Source organism: Manacus vitellinus, unplaced genomic scaffold, assembly GCF_001715985.3.
Source record: "Manacus vitellinus isolate BGI_N305 unplaced genomic scaffold, ASM171598v3 scaffold_15_pilon, whole genome shotgun sequence".
NCBI lineage: Eukaryota > Metazoa > Chordata > Aves > Passeriformes > Pipridae > Manacus > Manacus vitellinus.
Genome location: NW_021939122.1, coordinates 15,771,965 through 15,790,724, shown reverse-complemented (window position 1 = coordinate 15,790,724; position 18,760 = coordinate 15,771,965). Strand labels below are relative to the sequence as shown.

At 37.1% G+C, this 18,760-nt stretch overlaps 1 protein-coding gene across 5 annotated transcripts in view; it reads right to left on the bottom strand.

The window, feature by feature from the left end:
- VTI1A (vesicle transport through interaction with t-SNAREs 1A) overlaps nucleotides 1-18,760 on the bottom strand; it is a 271,283-nt gene that overhangs the window by 111,130 nt on the left and 141,393 nt on the right. For all 5 annotated transcript variants that reach the window (XM_025894787.2, XM_025894788.2, XM_018069313.3 and 2 more), the window contains one exon: nucleotides 950-1,020. In XM_025894787.2, the coding sequence (XP_025750572.1) occupies nucleotides 950-1,020 (71 nt within the window). The remainder of the gene's footprint in view (nucleotides 1-949; nucleotides 1,021-18,760) is intronic.

The following is an 18,760-nucleotide window of genomic DNA, read 5'->3' as shown; positions in this document are numbered from 1 at the left end:
TGAAATAAGACACCAAGTTACCCGGACAACACTTGGTAAAAGCTCACAATCCTTAGTTACATTTAGTGATTTAGTTATATGTAATGTTTTAAAGCAGGTAATGCCCAGGACTTCAGAAAGCAATTCATACAGTTGACAGAAAATGCCTCATTAAAGCTGTCATATGAAGCTTTACCAATCAAACCTATCCAGGTAAAGAAACTCCCTGGGACAGATAAAGGGGTTTCTTTAAGTGCCATCGGTCAGTTAGAGACCTGTGGGAGGACCAGACAAAACTGGACACTTGGGAAAGTATCTGAGTATTCGTGTCATGGACAGAAAGTCGCAGGCTCAGCCTTTCCTGGTTCCGCGAGCAGAAACCAGAACCAGAGAGGTTGGGTCCTTAGACTGAAGCTCAGAAAAGTTGTACCCATTGAACTGGATGTGCTTCTGAGCATTTCCATGAATTCTGCAGAGTAGAGCTCATCCCCATGAAGGCCACATGAGCCAAAAATGACACAGATATGTTATCTTGACTGCAGAGACAAAGCAGCAGTGTAAGAAACCAGTACCTGCCCTTTCACGCAGAACTGCCTAAGGAGGCAGTTATTAGCATTTGCAGCTACAAAGAGTAAAGTTGATCAACTATTAGTCAGGAGCTCAGATATGATATTGAACTGTTTCACATGAAGTCCAAGAAGTCATTGGAGCGGACACTAAAACAAACCCTTGAAAGGTCAGAAAACTGACCTTTGATGTTAGTGACAAAAAGCTTGCTTCCAACAGCAGATTTGGTGACTTCAGTGTGACTCCCCATCAGAAAGACATTGCAGGATTGGGCCCACGTAAGACACTTTATAAGTTCTTCACTGCTGATGGTGATTATATCTCATCTGAATTATTTTTGCATGCACAAAGAACTTGCCCAATACAAACAACATGCGAGATCAGCACTCATTATCAAACTTACCCTTTCCCGAGCACGCTGGATCTTCTCTCTGTCATGGCTGAGGTTTTCAAGCATCTCCTGTCCAATCTGCTCTGCATTAAAAAATGAAAATGTAAATCATGAAAAATACAGCTTGTGACTGTAAGGCCTCAAAATGCCAATTCATATTGTAACAACAGCATTAAATACATTTCGTAGCCTAATCACTCCTCCTAAGTGCAAAGAGAAAGACACCATTATACTAAATTTTAGGTTTTTCAAGCAACATAAAACTGAAGGAGCAAACCAAACCAGAAGCTGTTTCCTTGCAATCTCTTGGGGTTGTCTAGGCCTTGGGAATTGATGCTGACCTTTGGTCTGTGAAACAAAGGCAAGAAGACTTTCAGAGCTGCTCTTAGTGCAGGCTGCTCATACTTACTATATATTCCTTAAGCCCCTCCTTGTCTTAGAAAGGAAGGCAGAAAGCCTTTGCTAAACCACCAGCCTTATACGTCTAAAGACACTGAGAACTCATATGAGAGGAAAACCACACTCCGTAACTCTCAGCATTTACCACTGATGCTTAAATCAAAGCTTTTTCAGGCTAAGCCCAGTTACTGGTGTCTGCTTTGCTCCATCATGGACTATTTCTGGCAAGTTCAGAGAAATGCTGTAATCTCCTGGTGTTTTTAATAGTGGACATAGACATTAATTTATAGTCATCACCGTTTGTTTACACAGGGGTTGTTTGCTTCCGCAGCTCACGCTGAACCAAAGGTTGCAAAATTATAGCAGAGAGGCCTCAAGATACGGTACAAAGACAACACGAGATGCCAAAACTTTATTCTTCAAACAGCTTCAGTCAAATGCTTCTCTAACACTGAAATATTAGCAGCAAGTATAGAGAAGAGATTTTAATCTTCAAAGCTCTATAGAAACATTAAGAAACCCTCCCTGTATTTCCCTGAAGGAGAAAAATAAGTTTAATCATTCCCATTTTACAGATGGAGAAAAAGACAGAAGGAGCTGAAGCAGCTGTAGCTTGCCCCAGGACACATAGCACATGTGAGACAACCAGCATTTCTGTGCACATTCAGTTAGGTAACTTAACAGGCTTACCAGAGACACTCACCAAAACAGTAAAACTACAAAAACATGACTTTTTTTTCTTTTTATAAACAACAAAAAACATGCCCTGCTTTTGTTCTAGTAAGTTAGTGGGATCTTAAAATGTCATTATTTGTGGAGCCTCAAGAAAATGAACCATTGAAAATTCACCATTATGTTAGTAAACATGACTATGATTTATTTTTTCTTTAACAGATACAGTCCATTTTCAGGAAACAATCCAAAGCAGAATCATCTCAAACTTTTAAAGTTTGAGACAAGTAATTCTTTTTTTAAAACCCATTTAACACAAGGCACACAGTCTGCCAGATAAAGTCTAAGGAAATTCATTACATATATATTTCTCTATCAGTTGCCAAGTACAGTACAAGTAAGATAAATATTTCCTCTGACCACAAATTGACATCCTCATTATACTATCTTGTCCCTCTTGGCTTGCTGCTCTTTACTTTTAGCTGTATATACAATGCCTCCCAAAGGTGAAATGTGGTAAGATACATGGTTATGGAGTTAAAAAGGCTGCACGGTGCAGTACATCTACAGGAATGGCAGCCTAAGAAAGCGATTCAAGAGAGCTTTGCCTATGTTTGCATGTCAAAGGACTTACTGGATGAAACTATACTGAGCTTTTCCTCATCAAAGCACTCAACATACTGTAATACACAAACAGATACATGTGTTCAATGTAATCCAGGGGAGGAAAAAACAAAGCAAAATCTCTTAAAAAGAGAAGGAAAAAAATCAACAAATTACTAACCTAGTAACATGAGGTGAAACGATAATAAGCGTATTTATTGCTAAAAATTATACGTATGTTTGCAGACATAAAGGAATGCGAGCAGCAGGTTTTCCTTCAAAGGAAAGTATAAAGCAAATGGCTAAAATGGCTTGGTATTTCATGAACAAAGCTCAAAAATATCCTTATAGAAAACAGCTTTATTTTTATTGCAGCAATTTTAAGCAAGTTACTGCGGGTTTTTTTTCATCTTCTTCCTGTCACTGGCAAGTTCACACTCTTAGCTTTTTATAATGATTGAGTTTATTTTCCAACCATCAATGTGACAGCAGCATCAACTGTAAGTGAGGGTAAAACACCGTCACTTTGACGAATAGTGTATTTTCCTCTCATTGTCGATGACTGAAGACATCAATAAATAAGGAAGGAGAGCATGTCAGCCAGAATATCACAGAATGAATTGTTGATATGACACTTAGGGATTAAACCTTCAGCCATGAAGTTCAACCTAGCAGAGGGGTCTGAGAACTGAGATAGTTGCGTTTCTTCCCAGCAGCCTCTATAGATAAATAATTGGACGGATCATCAATTTTACAGGAGCAGCTTTACTCTACATGCACTTTCGTTGATGATCTTTGGCCTTTTTTGGACTAAAATAACAACATAAGTTGAACAAAGAGACATAACGGAGGTAACATAATCTCACAATAAGTTTGCAAACAAAAAATGACACCTTTATCCTCTTCATATCCTTGTTCTACTCAGAAAATTCACTGATGAGAGTGAAACTTGATTTTTAGCTGGAAGGTCAAGACAGTCAAAAAAAAAGTTATTAAATAAAGAAAATACAGACTTCTAAATGATATGAAGACATGTCTCCTCACTTCGTTTGCAACTGAAGGTGCCCGGGACCAGGAAAAACGTAACATTAACCCACAGCACAGCTAATTACAAGCTTGACAGCATTGCTACCTGCTTGCTACCATTTTTCAAGTTTCCCCACAATGCTGATGTTTTCCTGCCAGTTAAAACATTTATCTATGTGGCAGATCTGTGCTTTTAGTGCAACGGTGCTGTATAGATCTTTCCAGCCTACTTATAATGCAAGTCATTGATGAAGCTACCACAGTTATGTGAAAAGGTCAGGTTTGTAAGATATGCTGTAGTGCAGATGCATGAATTAAGACCAGTACACAAACTGAAGGGTGTTGCCTGTTGCCAGTAATGGTGTTATTTCCATAGAATCTTAACAACATCAATTATTTGGGGATTATGCCAACCTTTCAGTCGTTACATACGGACAGTGTTTAGCACAGTGCAGTTCCAAGTCCTACAAAAGACTGAGTGGTGCTGCCTCTTCTAACTGAAATTCCCAAAGAGATGCATAAAATTATGTTCTAAAATTACAGCTAAACTATGAGAAGCGGAAGGGTGAATGCATTTACATCATTATTATCTATGTACTGACAGAGGGCAGGAATATGCAGTTTAGCAATTATCTCAGTCTTAAACAATGCTGTGATGGCCAGAAAAAAATAATTCTGAAAAAGTACATAATATTAACAAGCATTAACAAGCCTTAAAGGATGACTGCTAAAATTCACAGCTCTAATGTATTCTGCCCTAAAGGTGCTTGAACAAGGTATGGGAAATCAGGTTCTTCAGTACCGAGCACTTCAATAATTCCATGTTGTGAGTCCAACACAAAAGGTGCCTGGTTCTATAAGACTGTGTTATCCAAAAAAAAAAAAAAGATAACATTTCTTATCCTAAAACACTGCAACTAATTAAAAAAATGAATACACTTTCCCCAGCTGAAGAAAAAACAATACACTCCCCACCCAAAACCAACAAATGCAAACCTAGCTTCCCCCTTCATATGTGCACAAATTGGCACACGGTTTTCAACTTTTATATTAACATAAACCCAAAAGACAGAGGTCACTTCTAGCAACGTTTTACGCTCCCAAATACTCCCTTTCTTTGGAATTCGCCTGTAACCTATATGCAGTATTTATTTATATGTACAAATCGTAATTATTTAATATATGGTCTACAAAGCTTGGTTTCTAATTCCTACACACAAGTCAAGGACACAAATAAATTGTGCTTGACTGGTTTTTCTTTTACTTTTTTTGCCTCCAGCCATTTAAGTATTTATTTACTTTATCAGCTAAACTGATTCTGAAAGAGTTTTTTCTAATCACTCAAGTCAATAATACTTTTTCCCTTAAGAATGACTAATATATTTACTCAAGAGATAGGAATGACATGGAATGAGCCTCTCTAGGCTTTTGGATAAACAAATATGCATTTTTATGAATTTTGAAGACAGACTCTCCATTTTTCTTTTCATACGAAAAATAAAATAATCCAACATAATTTATACAGCACCTTTTCTCTCAAAGAGTATCCTGCACGTGTGTATATATGTATATATATATATATATATATATAAAGATATATATATATATATGTTTCATAAGAGCAGCAGATATCTTGATATAATTTAAAATATAAAAAAAGCTTAAAACCAACCAAATCACAGAGAGGATGCCTGGAAGTATGATTTGCCCAACCTCATCATATGTACAATGTATGCATCTGAGCTATGTAAGTAAAGATTGGAAAAGACAAACTAATTTACACTGGGAAAAGCAGATCATGCTAAAAATCAAGATGGCTGTTCTACAGAATCATGAAATACACTAAGAAACTCATTGTGTGTTGGTCAGGGTAGGAATGGAGAACAGTTTCACCCCGAGATCTTCAGCCCTGTCTACTAGTGTCTTTTGGGGAGTGCAATTGTGTGTTGTCTTTGCACGGAGACATCACATGCTCTGAAGATGTAGTAAAAGCTAATGGAAGATTTTTTGAGAACCACACTGACACAGGTCAGGACTTTTTTTTTTCCTAAAAGCCACTCTTTTTTGGACAGGTTAAAAGTTTTGATTTTAGAAGACTAGGATAAATCATCAACAGCAGTTTCTGGGAAAAAATGCTAGAAAACATTAAATACTAGCTTTTCAGAGGTGACAGCAAGCAGATTTACAAACTTGGAAAATATATGTTGCAGGAGCTGAAGAATTCAGGGCTGAGTCAAATGCCTTATGCTTCTGACAGCAGAAAGTTAATAAAGAAAGTGATGACATATCTTAAAGTATAAGGACACAGGTAAAAGTCTGATAAATTCCTAAGTTCACAGTTGATATGTATTTACATTGAACAGCCGATATAATTAGAAACAGAAGGATTTAGATCATTAAAGTTATTAAACAACAAGTACAGGTTAATACAGACAAATGAAGGATAATATAACAGCTATTAGCCAATGGAGAGACAATTTGTAGAGCATTAACAGAACAGTGAAACATGAGAGTTGGCGCTTAGATGCCTCAGGAATATGTCACGAAGATGTTAATCTGCTTGCTGTTCAGTGGTCACTTAACACAATAAAATAAAAATTAGCTATTTTCTATAGGGACTAGTTGGCCTCTTCAGCAGAAGCAAATGCCGCACCAGTGGAAAGAGCACTGACAGTCCAGAGCATACACTGAGGATATCCAACACTTCCAGAGCTGTCAGAAGTTCAGTTGCAAGAGAGGATAATAGAAGTTGCCCAGTCTTATTGTGAAAGCAAATAACATCTAAAGATACCTCCCAAACTGCTAAAGTCCAAGATGCCCACCAAACTAAAAATACAAACATTTTTTTCAAATGAAAAGGTCCCTATAAGCTATAAAGGATGCTCAGGAAATTATTTTCATTGGCCAAGAGCAAAAGGGGTCCGTTGATACCGAGGTTGGGGAAACCAGAAAGAAAAACACCCAGAACACCTAATCAAAATCCACTCTTTGTGCTTTGTTCAAAATAAGGAAGAAAAGATATTTCAGGAAGGTGTGACATGCTTTTAAGAAGAAACTGGGAGCATTTCATAACCAACACCTCCCATGGTCCAAACCTACTTTGTCCTTCCCCAGGAAAAAAAAAGGCAGATGAATGAGAAGAAAATAGTAAAAAGAAAAGAGAAAGATGATATATGACAGACCTAGTAACTGCACCTCCAGTTGCCTTTTCTATTTCTAAAGTTTTGTGCTTTTTCTGAAATCCTAACTTACATCAATCTCCTGGTAAAAAAACTACTCATTTCTCACTAACTGATGTATTTTTTCTGTCTACTCCCATCACCCATCTAGCTGAGCTCCCTTACTAACATCCTCACAGCAACATTCACAGGAGGTGGCAGACTTTGATTCTGCTGAGCACTTGTCTACATTGAAGTCCAGCCATTGTTCCAGCCATGCCCCAGCTTGGCAGTGCTCATCTGCTCCAAATTCCTCCCATCACATCTTCCTCCTCTACCCCTTTCCTTCAAATAAGTTCTAAGGCAAAAAGAAATCCTTCCTTAGTGCATCGATAAGTAAACAACTTGCTACCCCTTTTCAATCACTTATGTTCGTGAAATTGGGAACCAACTCTCAGTACCTTCTTTTCCTACTACTATTAAAGTGCTGCCAGGATGGAAGAAGCCCCTGCTCACTCTGAGCTTGGCGCAAGGAATGGATGCTGCTTCATTACAGTACTGCCAATCTTGAACTTGTCTGAAAGCTATTTAGCAGGGTGGAGTATTAACAATCCTGATTGCATCTAAATTAAGTTGCAGAAACATATCCTCTAAAATTTGAGCCACGAACCATCGCTTAATTAAACCTATGACTCCAAACAGCACTGAGATGACTCAACAGTGATCTCTGGTTCATCTAAAGCTGGATTCATAATCATCATTTAATCAAAAATGCTCCACCACCTACCAAGTTTTCTATACACTTAGAGCAGTGCAAATAATTACTCTGGACCCCACAGCACTGGTTATTTCAACGACTTAAAATGTGCAGGAAGAGAGTTGGCAACTTAAACTCCTGCATTTAGCAGCTCGAGGCTCGTAAAGTTGGCCCTGCTTCTAGAGCTGATTTCCTCTTAAAGCAGTAAGTGCTCTTCAAGACACAGAGGTGAGTAGAAAATAGATGAGACAGAATAGCAGAGCCAAACAGTGAGCAGAAAGAAAAAAAAGTCACATTAGTTTTTCAAAAGAGAAGAAAATGTTTTGAAATATGTTTTAAAATTCAAGAGTGGAGCAAGAGGGTTTTTTTTTCAATCTTATTTGACTACACAAAACAACAGTCTATGACATTCAAGCAGTAAAATGATGAAGAACAAAGTCTGTTAGTTATATCTGTAAGCACTGGAACAATTTATTTATTTATTTTTTAACTGATTCTTCACAACCCATTTATGTAGCTTGAACTTATGAATAGGAACAAGGTTTTTTTTGCAGTATCTCAGCTTCTGGACATCAGAAGACCTATGAGAAGAGTATATGCTTCAGCTGTTTCAATCTGAGAAATTGCTCCTTAGAGCAAAAAGCAAAGTCAACAACAGAAAATAAATCCACAGCCATTTGGGTTTGCTCAGGTTTCCCCCAACCTGATGTACCAGGTTTATTCTGAATCTACAGACTGATTTGAAAGTCGAGGACATTGGCAACACAAGCAAGAAGTCTGTTTGATCTTTAATACTTCCATGGAGCTAAAGAGTGTTTTAACCTTTCTTGCCCTGTTCAGAAATCCATTTTAAATGTGAATGGAATTACCTCCTGCTGTATTCATATTCATATTTAAACAATGAAAATTAGAAATAAAATAGTATCCAGACATTAGAAAAATAAAACAAACAACACCCAAGAAGATGATAATAAATAATGCTTAAAATCATTGACCAAAAGGTGTAGCAGTCTGTGAAAAAATAAAGTATTCTGTAAACAGTGTGTATATATATATATACACATATATATACACTTATATATATATATAAACTTTCTTAAACATTGGAAAGCCCACAAAGCAGGTGAACAGCCCAGCAACCTCGAAGCTGGCTTCAGTGCAACTCATTCTTTGAATACGAATTAGCAATGGGTAATCGTGGCATATTTATGAGGCCTTTTGCCTGGTCCTTTTCTCCAGTGAACGCTGTATTATTCATTGCGTGTGCCCTGACCCCAGTGCGCTCCTGTTCTGACAAATCATACTTGATTAAGACAAATCTTTATTAGTTAGCTAGTCAACTTCCCCATTTATCATTTGCAAATCCCATTCTCCTTTCTGGGTACAGTAAAAGTAACTGAAACTGAAACCATCTTTCCTCCATATAAAATGAAATGCTTGTTACAGCCAGCAAGTGCAAATAGAAGCGTAGAAGTCCAAAATAAATGATAAAACAAAGGTTTAACAGGCATAAATTACAAATGTGGTAAAACTCTAACACAATAGTGTACCTTAGGCTGAAGAAATATTAATTAGCTCATCCTTTAACTGTTTCTATTTTTTTTCATAAACCAAATCTCTCAAAATCTAAATGCCATATAAAAGAACTGTATTGCAAAGTTGGAGGATGAAAGCACCAAGGCTTAAAAAATAAAAAGAATGCTGAGGAAAGTTAATGTTCAAGGTTTCTACCAAAACTAAAAAAAGATATTTTAAAACTTAATCTATAAAAGGAGGAAAAATTAATTCCAAATTACTAATGAAGCTTGTTTCCCTTGAAAACATAATATCTCTCCAAAGAGATGGCAATTTGGAGAGGGAAAACCCCTTTCAAGACAATGTTAATTTGTTCATTGGGCACTTTACAACTAGAAAACCATGTGATGTGCAATGCAGAACAGTTTAGTCATGATAGTAGTTTTGCTTGCAGAGAAGGGTGTTTCTTCTATCAGGACTCTGGCAATCTGAAGCAGCTACTTGGACATGGAAGGACAAGGGACAGAGGGAAAGGACAGTCTGTAGCTTATTGGCCTGGCTTTGGTTCAAGTTCCAGTTTTAACCCAGAATTTTATCCTGGCCTCTGGAGGGTTCTCTAGGAAATGCTCACTTGGCTGTATTTTTGTTTGGCAATGAAGTTTAGTAGATTGTGCATTTTATTATATTTTGAGTCTTGGTTTTCTACAGAATGATATTTATATCCATCAATTAGAATCTGTGTTCACTTGAAATATACAATAATTTAAAAACCTGCACCTAAAGGACAAAACGTCAAGATAAACATCTCCTTACACAGCACACTTCTTACAACCTCCAGTCTTCCTTCACTTACACCTTTCCATCTCAAGACTTTTTTGGTTTTTTTTGGTTTTTTTTACCCTGCAGGATCAATGCAGCTATGGATTCTGCTTTTTCACACACATGAGCTAAGTGCTAGTTATTTCCATCTGCAATGTTGCCTTTGATTACACACAGAGTAATGCTGGGAAAACCACTACCTCCCTAAACCTGCAGTGAGGGTTCAGAGGGAACAATGAAAAATACCCAACGGCCTGGTAAAAAAAGTGTTATCAGGAGGTATATAAGAAGGAAAGAATACAGACTGATTTTAAAATCTAGGCTCAATTTGCAGGCTATGTGTATACACACACACGCACACACACACATAAAATGAAAGTCTCTGCTCTTGTACTTGTCAAACAAAGATATTTCTTCTGAAAATTGCTGAGATGGAAATAAAGACCATCCCATAATAGATTTTTTATAGCATTCCTCAGAGCAGACTCATATTTTAAGGATCAAGTTAAGCTCTTCAAATGGTGTTTAAGAGGTAGACTTACACAGGACCTTTATGGCATGTAGGTATGATTTGTTTGTAAGTCATCCCTGTGAGGAAAAACTGCTACAACACCTGATTTTTCAGTGTGTCTAAGATTACAAGTGTGATTTCTTCTGATGGAGCAACCTAGCAACACTTATCGATACTTTTGGTATCTCTACATTAGACTACCACTATATGGTTTAATTTGGGGAAAACCTGGAGATTTCTAGAAACAAACTGCTCCAGAACAGAGCTGCTGCATGAGGCAGCAGCTTCTGTGTGGATTCTCCCAAAGCAGCTGCCAGGAGTGCTATCCCAGTTACTGGACATGGTCTTTAAGTCCCCGATGATTTGAGCCAGGGTTACCAGAGTCTCTGCTTCTCAATGTTAGGTGCTACTTGAATTGCAGTCAGCACAGATTTGTGCACTGGAGGTGCCATGAAGAAGTGCTGGCAGCAGAAGAGTCTCTGTGGGGATGTCCCAAGTTTAGATGACATCTCCTCTCTCTCCTGGTCTGTCAGTCTGCAGACATGTCAGCATGCAGGACATACTTCCAAAGGCATCAGGTGGTCTGCTCTGGGATGTCATTAACAAATTTGTAGGACTCACTGGCAGGCCACTGTTAACATTTATTTGTGTGAATGGTCTATATGCTGCAGATTGAAGAAATTGAGTACATTTTTCTTTGTTGTACCTTATTTCTTAATTTCTAGAGGACCAATATGAACAAAATAGTACTCAGGGCAGCCCCTAGCCCACACAGTAAAGAGACAAGTACCTGGATTTTCTGTCATGCTCAAAGATCAAGCACACAGGGAGGCAAGGTCAGATCTGGGAAAGAACGCTGGACTGCTGGGTTCTGTATTTGAAATGAAAGTCATACCACCTGTGGGCAGGTACCATCCAGCCCAGCATCCCCACTCATGTTACAGACCTGAGCACACAGCCATTTTCACATTTTAGTGCTGTTTTGGATGCCATAAAAAAATAAATAAATTGATCTTCCTGAAATTTCTTCAAGCAATCTTTAATGTTGCAAGATGGAATTTGAGAGAACAGAATTCTGTTACTGGTTCAGACACTTCTGTACCCCTGATAAATATTTGTACCTATTTCCCTGTTTCTAATATGGGTGTGAAGGAATCCACATTGGTCAAATACAGTATGCAACATTAAAAGGATTGTATTTCTATGGAAGGCATTTAAATACTGCATTTAGCTTCTTACATATTCATTTTCGTTACGATCACCACTTTTAATACCATTTTAATTGAAAAAAACATTGGAAATTATTTTTAAAATGAAATCTGAAGTGGCCCACTCTCCTCAACTACAGGACACTATATTTAATCTCATAAAGTGTTTTTAGATTATTTGAGGCCCAAAATATAATTATCTCATGATCTACTGAATCGGTAAATTATTGCAGTATGACAATTTAATGCAAACACCCAGTTTACAAACATAACTTTGCTGGAAATTCTCAAGAAGTGTTAAACCGATGTCAGTGTCTCAGTAATTTCGCAGTTTAAAAACAGTTAGAAATGTAATGACTACACTGCACTTGATTAAAGCATTTACAGCTCTAATCAAAAACTGACAGCAAGATCAAAGATGTTAACTTAAATCTCTCTTCTAATTATGTTTAAAATGCCACACCTCAGGCCTGTCTCTCCTCTTCTTTTTCAAACCAAATTCTGCTTAAGAAAGATCTAACACTTCTTAACAGTTCATTATCCAATAAAACTATTCAAAGCTTAAAAGCAATCTACACAATTAGTCAGGACCTCAGGGAGTCCACCGGTAGTCTTTATTACAGGGCTTCATATTAAAACACCTTAATTATATTTGTCAAATGGATTTCATTAAAACCCATCGTCACTTTAATTTTCATATTTTGACAGTGCTGGCATAGCATTATTACCACCTGCCAAGCTATGAACTACAACAAAATTATCAAATTCCTTCAAATACTAAGCAGTTTCTTTTTGTACCTGACCAATGATTTCCTTCTTTTTGGTGAATGCACCATAATTAAGAGGAATAATTAAAATTCCATATTCAAGCAGCACATATGCAAGCTAAACATACAGTGTATCTGTTGCAGGTGTGTAAACAAGAACCTATATGGACACCTGGTTGCCAGGAGCATATAATACAAAGGTAGGACACATATACTGAAGTGCTTCTGAATAATAAAGCCACGACATCAAACAGAATGCACTATTATTTAATCAAATGACAACCATGATGACTTGAAAGCAGAGGACATTTTAACTTCTACTCATTATTCTGTCATTCCGACACAACAGATCTGGGGATTATGACCATATGCTGCAACCACAGTTTTATTTTAGATTTAATCCATGGAGGTTCCACTTGACTTTACACAATCACATTGAAATATAATTAAAACAAAATTGTTCATCCTTTCTACATACAGTCAGTACTGTGACAAGGGCTTCTGATATTTATGATATATTTCCAATGCAGGACATATCAATTGTTGTTTGGTTTTTTTCTTAATACTCAATGCCACAGCAATTAACAACTTTGGATAATTACCAATAATATAAAAGGTAGGTACCAGCATCTGTCATGCAGCACAGTTTGGGCTGTTAACGTCATTCTGGATATAGAAATAAATTATTTCCTCATTTTTGTTATCTGAAATACTGCACAGAAAACTGAAACAATTTACTATTATTGTGCTTATATTTACTGAGCTAAATTCAAGCCTGATTAACTCCATGTTCTTCATCTCATGTGTATGAGATGACTTTGGCCCACAGCAGACATAACAATGGCATGCAGATTGCAATGGGGAAAAGAACAGAGAATTTTCCTTTCTTTCATACAATCATAGCAAGAAATAAGAAATTAAGAGGTTTCTGCCATATGTCTAACACACTTCACTGCTTTGTACAAAGGTCTCAAGAGTAATGATCTCCGTGTGTTATGAATATTTTAAGACTTATTAAATGTTCTTGGATTATTGTGGGTAAATCTATGAGATGCTAAAGAACCAGTTTAAGTGACAATCAAATATTATTCCTACTTAAGGTAAAATAAAAATTTAATAATTATTTAATGTATTATCAAGGAGGACAGCTTCAACCTCTTTCACACCATATCACAAGTTTTAGCAAAGGAATTGCTGAAGATGTGCTGGGGTTTATTTTATTTAATTTCTATTTTATTTCTTTTCATTGCTTTAATTGCTTTTGAATTACAAAGAAATAAATCAGAGTACTTACATGCAAGGGACTATGAGCTGATCACAGATCTCTTGTTTGATTTTTTGGCAAGTCACCTTATTTCTTTTATCCTATTTACTCTGTCTGTAAAACAGGGTAAATAATGTTTCTACTAGAATCCCACTGAAACAAGCAAATGCCCACATACTGCTTAGCTTCTGTTATCAGGACATCTTACAGCAAATAATCAGAATTTTTTGGTGCCTCTCATGCAACTTCAAAATATCACAACAACCTTGGGTGCATTTGGGGGTTCCTCTTAGAAACCCATTAACAAGAAGACAATTTAGGAGATAAATAGTGTTTTGAAAACTGTCCCAGCCCAAACCTGAGTGTAGGCTTGCTTCTACTGATCTGGTGAGAGCCAGCTCCTCCAACCCCACACAAGGATGGATGGAGGGATAGAGAAACTTCCCAGATAAAGAGCTCACATCTGCCTTTGACAAAACTGGTCATGCTTTCCCTCTTGAAACCTCCTCCTCCCTCTGCACCCAGGATCCTGCCCTCTCTGTAAAGCTCTGGCTTTGGTTCCTTTCCTCCCTATAGATCTGCAGTTGATTTACAGCTGGAAAATCTCATGCACCAACTCAGTTACTATTTAATAAGTGACAGATTTCTCTCTCTGGTACACTGCCATTTCCTCTCCCATCTCTCTCATTGCTTAGCCTTCAACTCAAATTCAACACAACACAGCAGTTCCTTGTCCCCCAACATGTCTCCACACCATCTATTCTCATGACAGGCAACACAATCATCTTCTTTTCCACCCACCCTCAACATCTTTTTTTACTCAGTTCTTTTTTTTTCTTTTTTTTGGGGCAAGCTGTCCAATTCTTTCTGCATGACATCAATAGGAAACTGACTGGTCCCAGCCATTCCCCTTCCTAAAACTCTCTTTTAAGCTTCACCCTTTCTTAGTATTATCACATACTTTTTTTAGCGTGGTAAAAAATCTACATACCACCTACAGTAATGTAGCAACGCTGCTACAAACACTGTTTTTTTAGCATCATACTGGTCTTTCTCTTTCATGCCACTGCCTCTCCTCAGTTCAGCATGTTAAACAATAGCTACATTCCTTCTGTAGCCAATCCCTTCATGGTCTGACTTCTCCCATTTGCTATCAGCATATTAATTCCTCTCTCAGCTCAGATCTATCTTTCACTTGTTAAATTTTTACTCAAGCATTTCTGCGCTTCCTCCCACGTTGCCACGACTGAAAGGAGCTGAGCATAAGCAACTCATCACCTCGTCCCATTCCTGCAATCCCTGATATGGCTTCTCTTGTCCATCGATACACTAGTAACAATAATTTCTTCACAGCCCATGGAAATCTCAGGCACAAGCATGAACCTTTGTGTTAGCTGAATTTCTAAATGTCTAGCCCCAGAATGGAAAAGCAATAGCACAAAATGTGAGCACATGTGGGTACCATCCACAAGGGAGGAGGAAGGTACTGTAAGAAATAAGTTAGCACCACTTGTCTTCACTGTTTCAGTGCAGGTGTGACATAGGGTTTTACAATGTACACTGCATTACTGTCATATTTTACCTTCCTACAGCAAACACTAACCCTCACAAGCTATCAGCAAATAGAATGTAAATCTTGTTGTCATGAGTGAATAATTTATTAAATTGATACTATTACTAATAATTATAGAAGATGTGCCTGTTTTTCACTCCTGACAAACAGGAAGCCAGCCATGTTTCTCATTTCAGCTACAATATACAAGGAACAATTCAAAGTGATGCTCGTCCCTGGCTGGCACGTATTCTTTACCATTTGAAGTTTATTTGATACAAATGAGGGTCTACAGAACCCTGCTGACATGAAGTCACAAAGAGCATATACATTTATGAATACTGCATTTACTGCACTTTGTATGCAATGTTTGTTAGGTCTCGGGGCTGAAATCACAGCTCTCAATCTATCTTGAAGATGTTAAGGATGCGTTGTGAGCTTTTGCTTTCTCTCCTGCCCCCCCCAAACAAAACAAAACACCACTACAGCCTTCATGGCTTTAATTATTAAGTTTATATTTTCCATTTTATCTTGAATCCCATAATGGAAACAACCTGCTTTTTCTCTCTCTCCTTGTTTCCTTGTTTCTTTCTTTCCTTTTTTTTTTTTTTTTTCATTTTTGGTAATAGTATATGCTCTTGATGTAGGAAGGAAATGTGAAGACAGAACAATCCAGCTGGATTAGACATTTTTGAAACCTACTGCCAACAGTGAGCTGTCAAAGCCAGCAATCAAATGTAACCCTGGCAAAAAAGAATGGAGACTGCTGTGAGGAGATTTACTTAGAAGAAACTCTCAAATAGTGCTTTTATGTCCTGATTCTCCTCCCCTGCACCAGTTTTATACCTGCTTGTTGTCCCCCCCACTTCCTTGAAGTTACACCTGGTTTACAGTCTGTGGTAGGAATACTTTCTCTATTCCAGTATTAACTATTGAATTTCTACAGCCCCAGTGCAGAACACCTGGAGAAATAATTATTGTTCTCCTTCTAAATCTTAAAATCAATGAAAATGTGGCGTAGCTATTAATACATACATCTCTATAATATGCTTAGGAGTAAAAATTCTTATTACCAGTTTTTTTCAGCTCAGAAGCTGACAAAAGAAGGATGTAACTAACTTAAAATCAGAAGGAAGGGCAAGAATTCACTACTTCTGACCTTAATCCTACTTTTCTACAAGACCATCGTTGTGCTTTATATTACAGCTTTTCACTGGAAAGCTGTTAATAAAAATCAGGAACACTTGATAATAAGCACCATTAAAATTAAAAAACATGAGAAGATAGTTTGCTGTGGCAATGGAAAGGAAAACAAGACAATAGTTAAGGAATTGACTGGAATATGAGCACAATGTAGGGAGTGAATCTGGGATATTGAAGAACAGGGTCTCAAACAATCAGTAGGAGAAAACCAAAGACTAAGACTGTGTATTGGACTAATTATTACAACAGCAAGATCTTTACAATGTACAAAAAAGCCATTCCAAAGAGGAATGACTACAGAACAGGAGGGTAGCATCTGCATTTTGGCCATATCCAGGCTACCAAATGTCCAAGAGTCTCTCTCCACTATAAAATGAAAGTAATGCTACTTAATTATTTTCTAGCAATGGCATGAAGATTTATTGATTAATACCAATTTTTAAGCTTTTAAGAACCCTCTGATTCATGTAGAGTCTGAATTTTAATACAACAGTCGAGGAAAACATAGGATTACAAGACTGTCTAATTTTTGTCATATGTGTATGTTTTCTGTGGAAGAGAAAATCAACTTTAAGACTGGGACATGAGGAGCTACAGAAACCACTGTAGGTCTAAATCCTAGAAAAACTTAATAATAGTCAGTTGAACAGTTCAGTTTCATAGTTTGGGATTTGAAAAGTCAGTACCACCTTAAATTTTAACCAGAAGAGAAAATTTATAGAATACTGGCCACTTTCCCTCATTTAAATTGATCAGCCATTCCAGTTAACAACCTTCCCACACCATAGAAATAAATAAAGAATGCTGTATCCATTCTAATTTAAAAACTCTTATAGTCATTAAAAACATAGTTGATTTAGTCAGAAGTTCCATCTATTATGTGCTGTAATGATTTAATAGTGCCAATTAGATCTATAGTATTCCTAGAAATGGAGGAGTTGCAGCTGGAGCTCTGCAGACCAGTCAAACAATTTTCAAAGGATATTCAGAGGTCTGCACCACTCTATTCTAGGTAGAAGATTAAATTGTAAAGGAAAAATGAAGCAGGATTTCAAAACAAGTATTCCAATACGACAAATAACTGTTCTTCCTGGGCTTTGCTTTTGTAGAAAAGAGAAGTATTTCACCCTCCTATTCCATATGTAGTTGGAAATACTCTGCATATTTTAATAATGACATCAAATAACTTTCTAATTCAAGATACTTTAGCCAGCCATGTGTCCTAGTGAGAGACAATGCATCAGCCCTTTAAAGTATCTACAATACAGAATATGTTCCTTGATAATGTCATTAAGCCATGATGACATGTAGCAAGCAATTGCTGGCAAAGGTCAATAACCTGATCCATTTATACAACGAATGCCTGTTAAAACAGTGTTTAAAGAACAATCGAATGATTGATGACCATAAGCTCTATGTTGGCCATGATGTGCTGCATGAACATACAGCATGTTCTGCAAGCACTATACGTACCTCTACTGCTATGGGGTGGCTGGGGGGAAAACTGTGTTCTGCCAAAAAAAACCCAAATCAAAATGTTTAAACAAAAATGCTGACAACAATAATTGAGTAAATAGAGGTCTGAATACGAATTTGTTAGCACTGGGCAGTAAAAACAAGCAGGGATTCTGATCTAATTGAATACAGCTCAGTTTGAAATGAAGGCAAAACAGACTGTGAGCACCCTCTCAGCTCCATGTCACAGACTGTGGAAAAAAAAAAGTGACCATCCCACAGATATCTTATCACTGATTTTAAAAATTGTTAATTTTCAATTCAAACTGATGCATTAAAATGCAGTTTCATGTGATGCACATTTGAATCTTGCCAGCTCAAAAGCCTTTGTCAAAATTCACAGGTCCAATTTGCTGTGTTATGTTAAAAAAGGGGAGAGGGATCATTTCCAAAATATTTTTGTTGTTTTAATTTGTCAGCAACAATCATTCTGTCCACAGAGTGCTGCACACTTCTTAGAATTTAATCCCCTTTTCTAAACAGTAATTAACCTAACAGCTTCTTGCAAGTCATTTTTCTGTCTCATCAGAAAAGCCCGGTGACCTGTATGTTACATAGGACAGCAATACCTCCCAAAATTGTCATATGGTCCCTACACAGAATTAATTCTCTCATTCTAAAGTGACCACATTTCACTTTTTACAAACAAGAATGATCTTAAAAATCATCAATACATCTATATGATCATAGAAATCATAAAACAGATATGATCTATTCAAAGCATTTTATATTCTATAACTGTAATAGTTCTGGTTTCATGAGATAAACACGCTGGGACCACATTGTGCTTCTGTTGTGTACCCTTCAATTAAAGAGCATTTCTGCACACAAGCCAGTTCCTCGTGGAGGTGTTG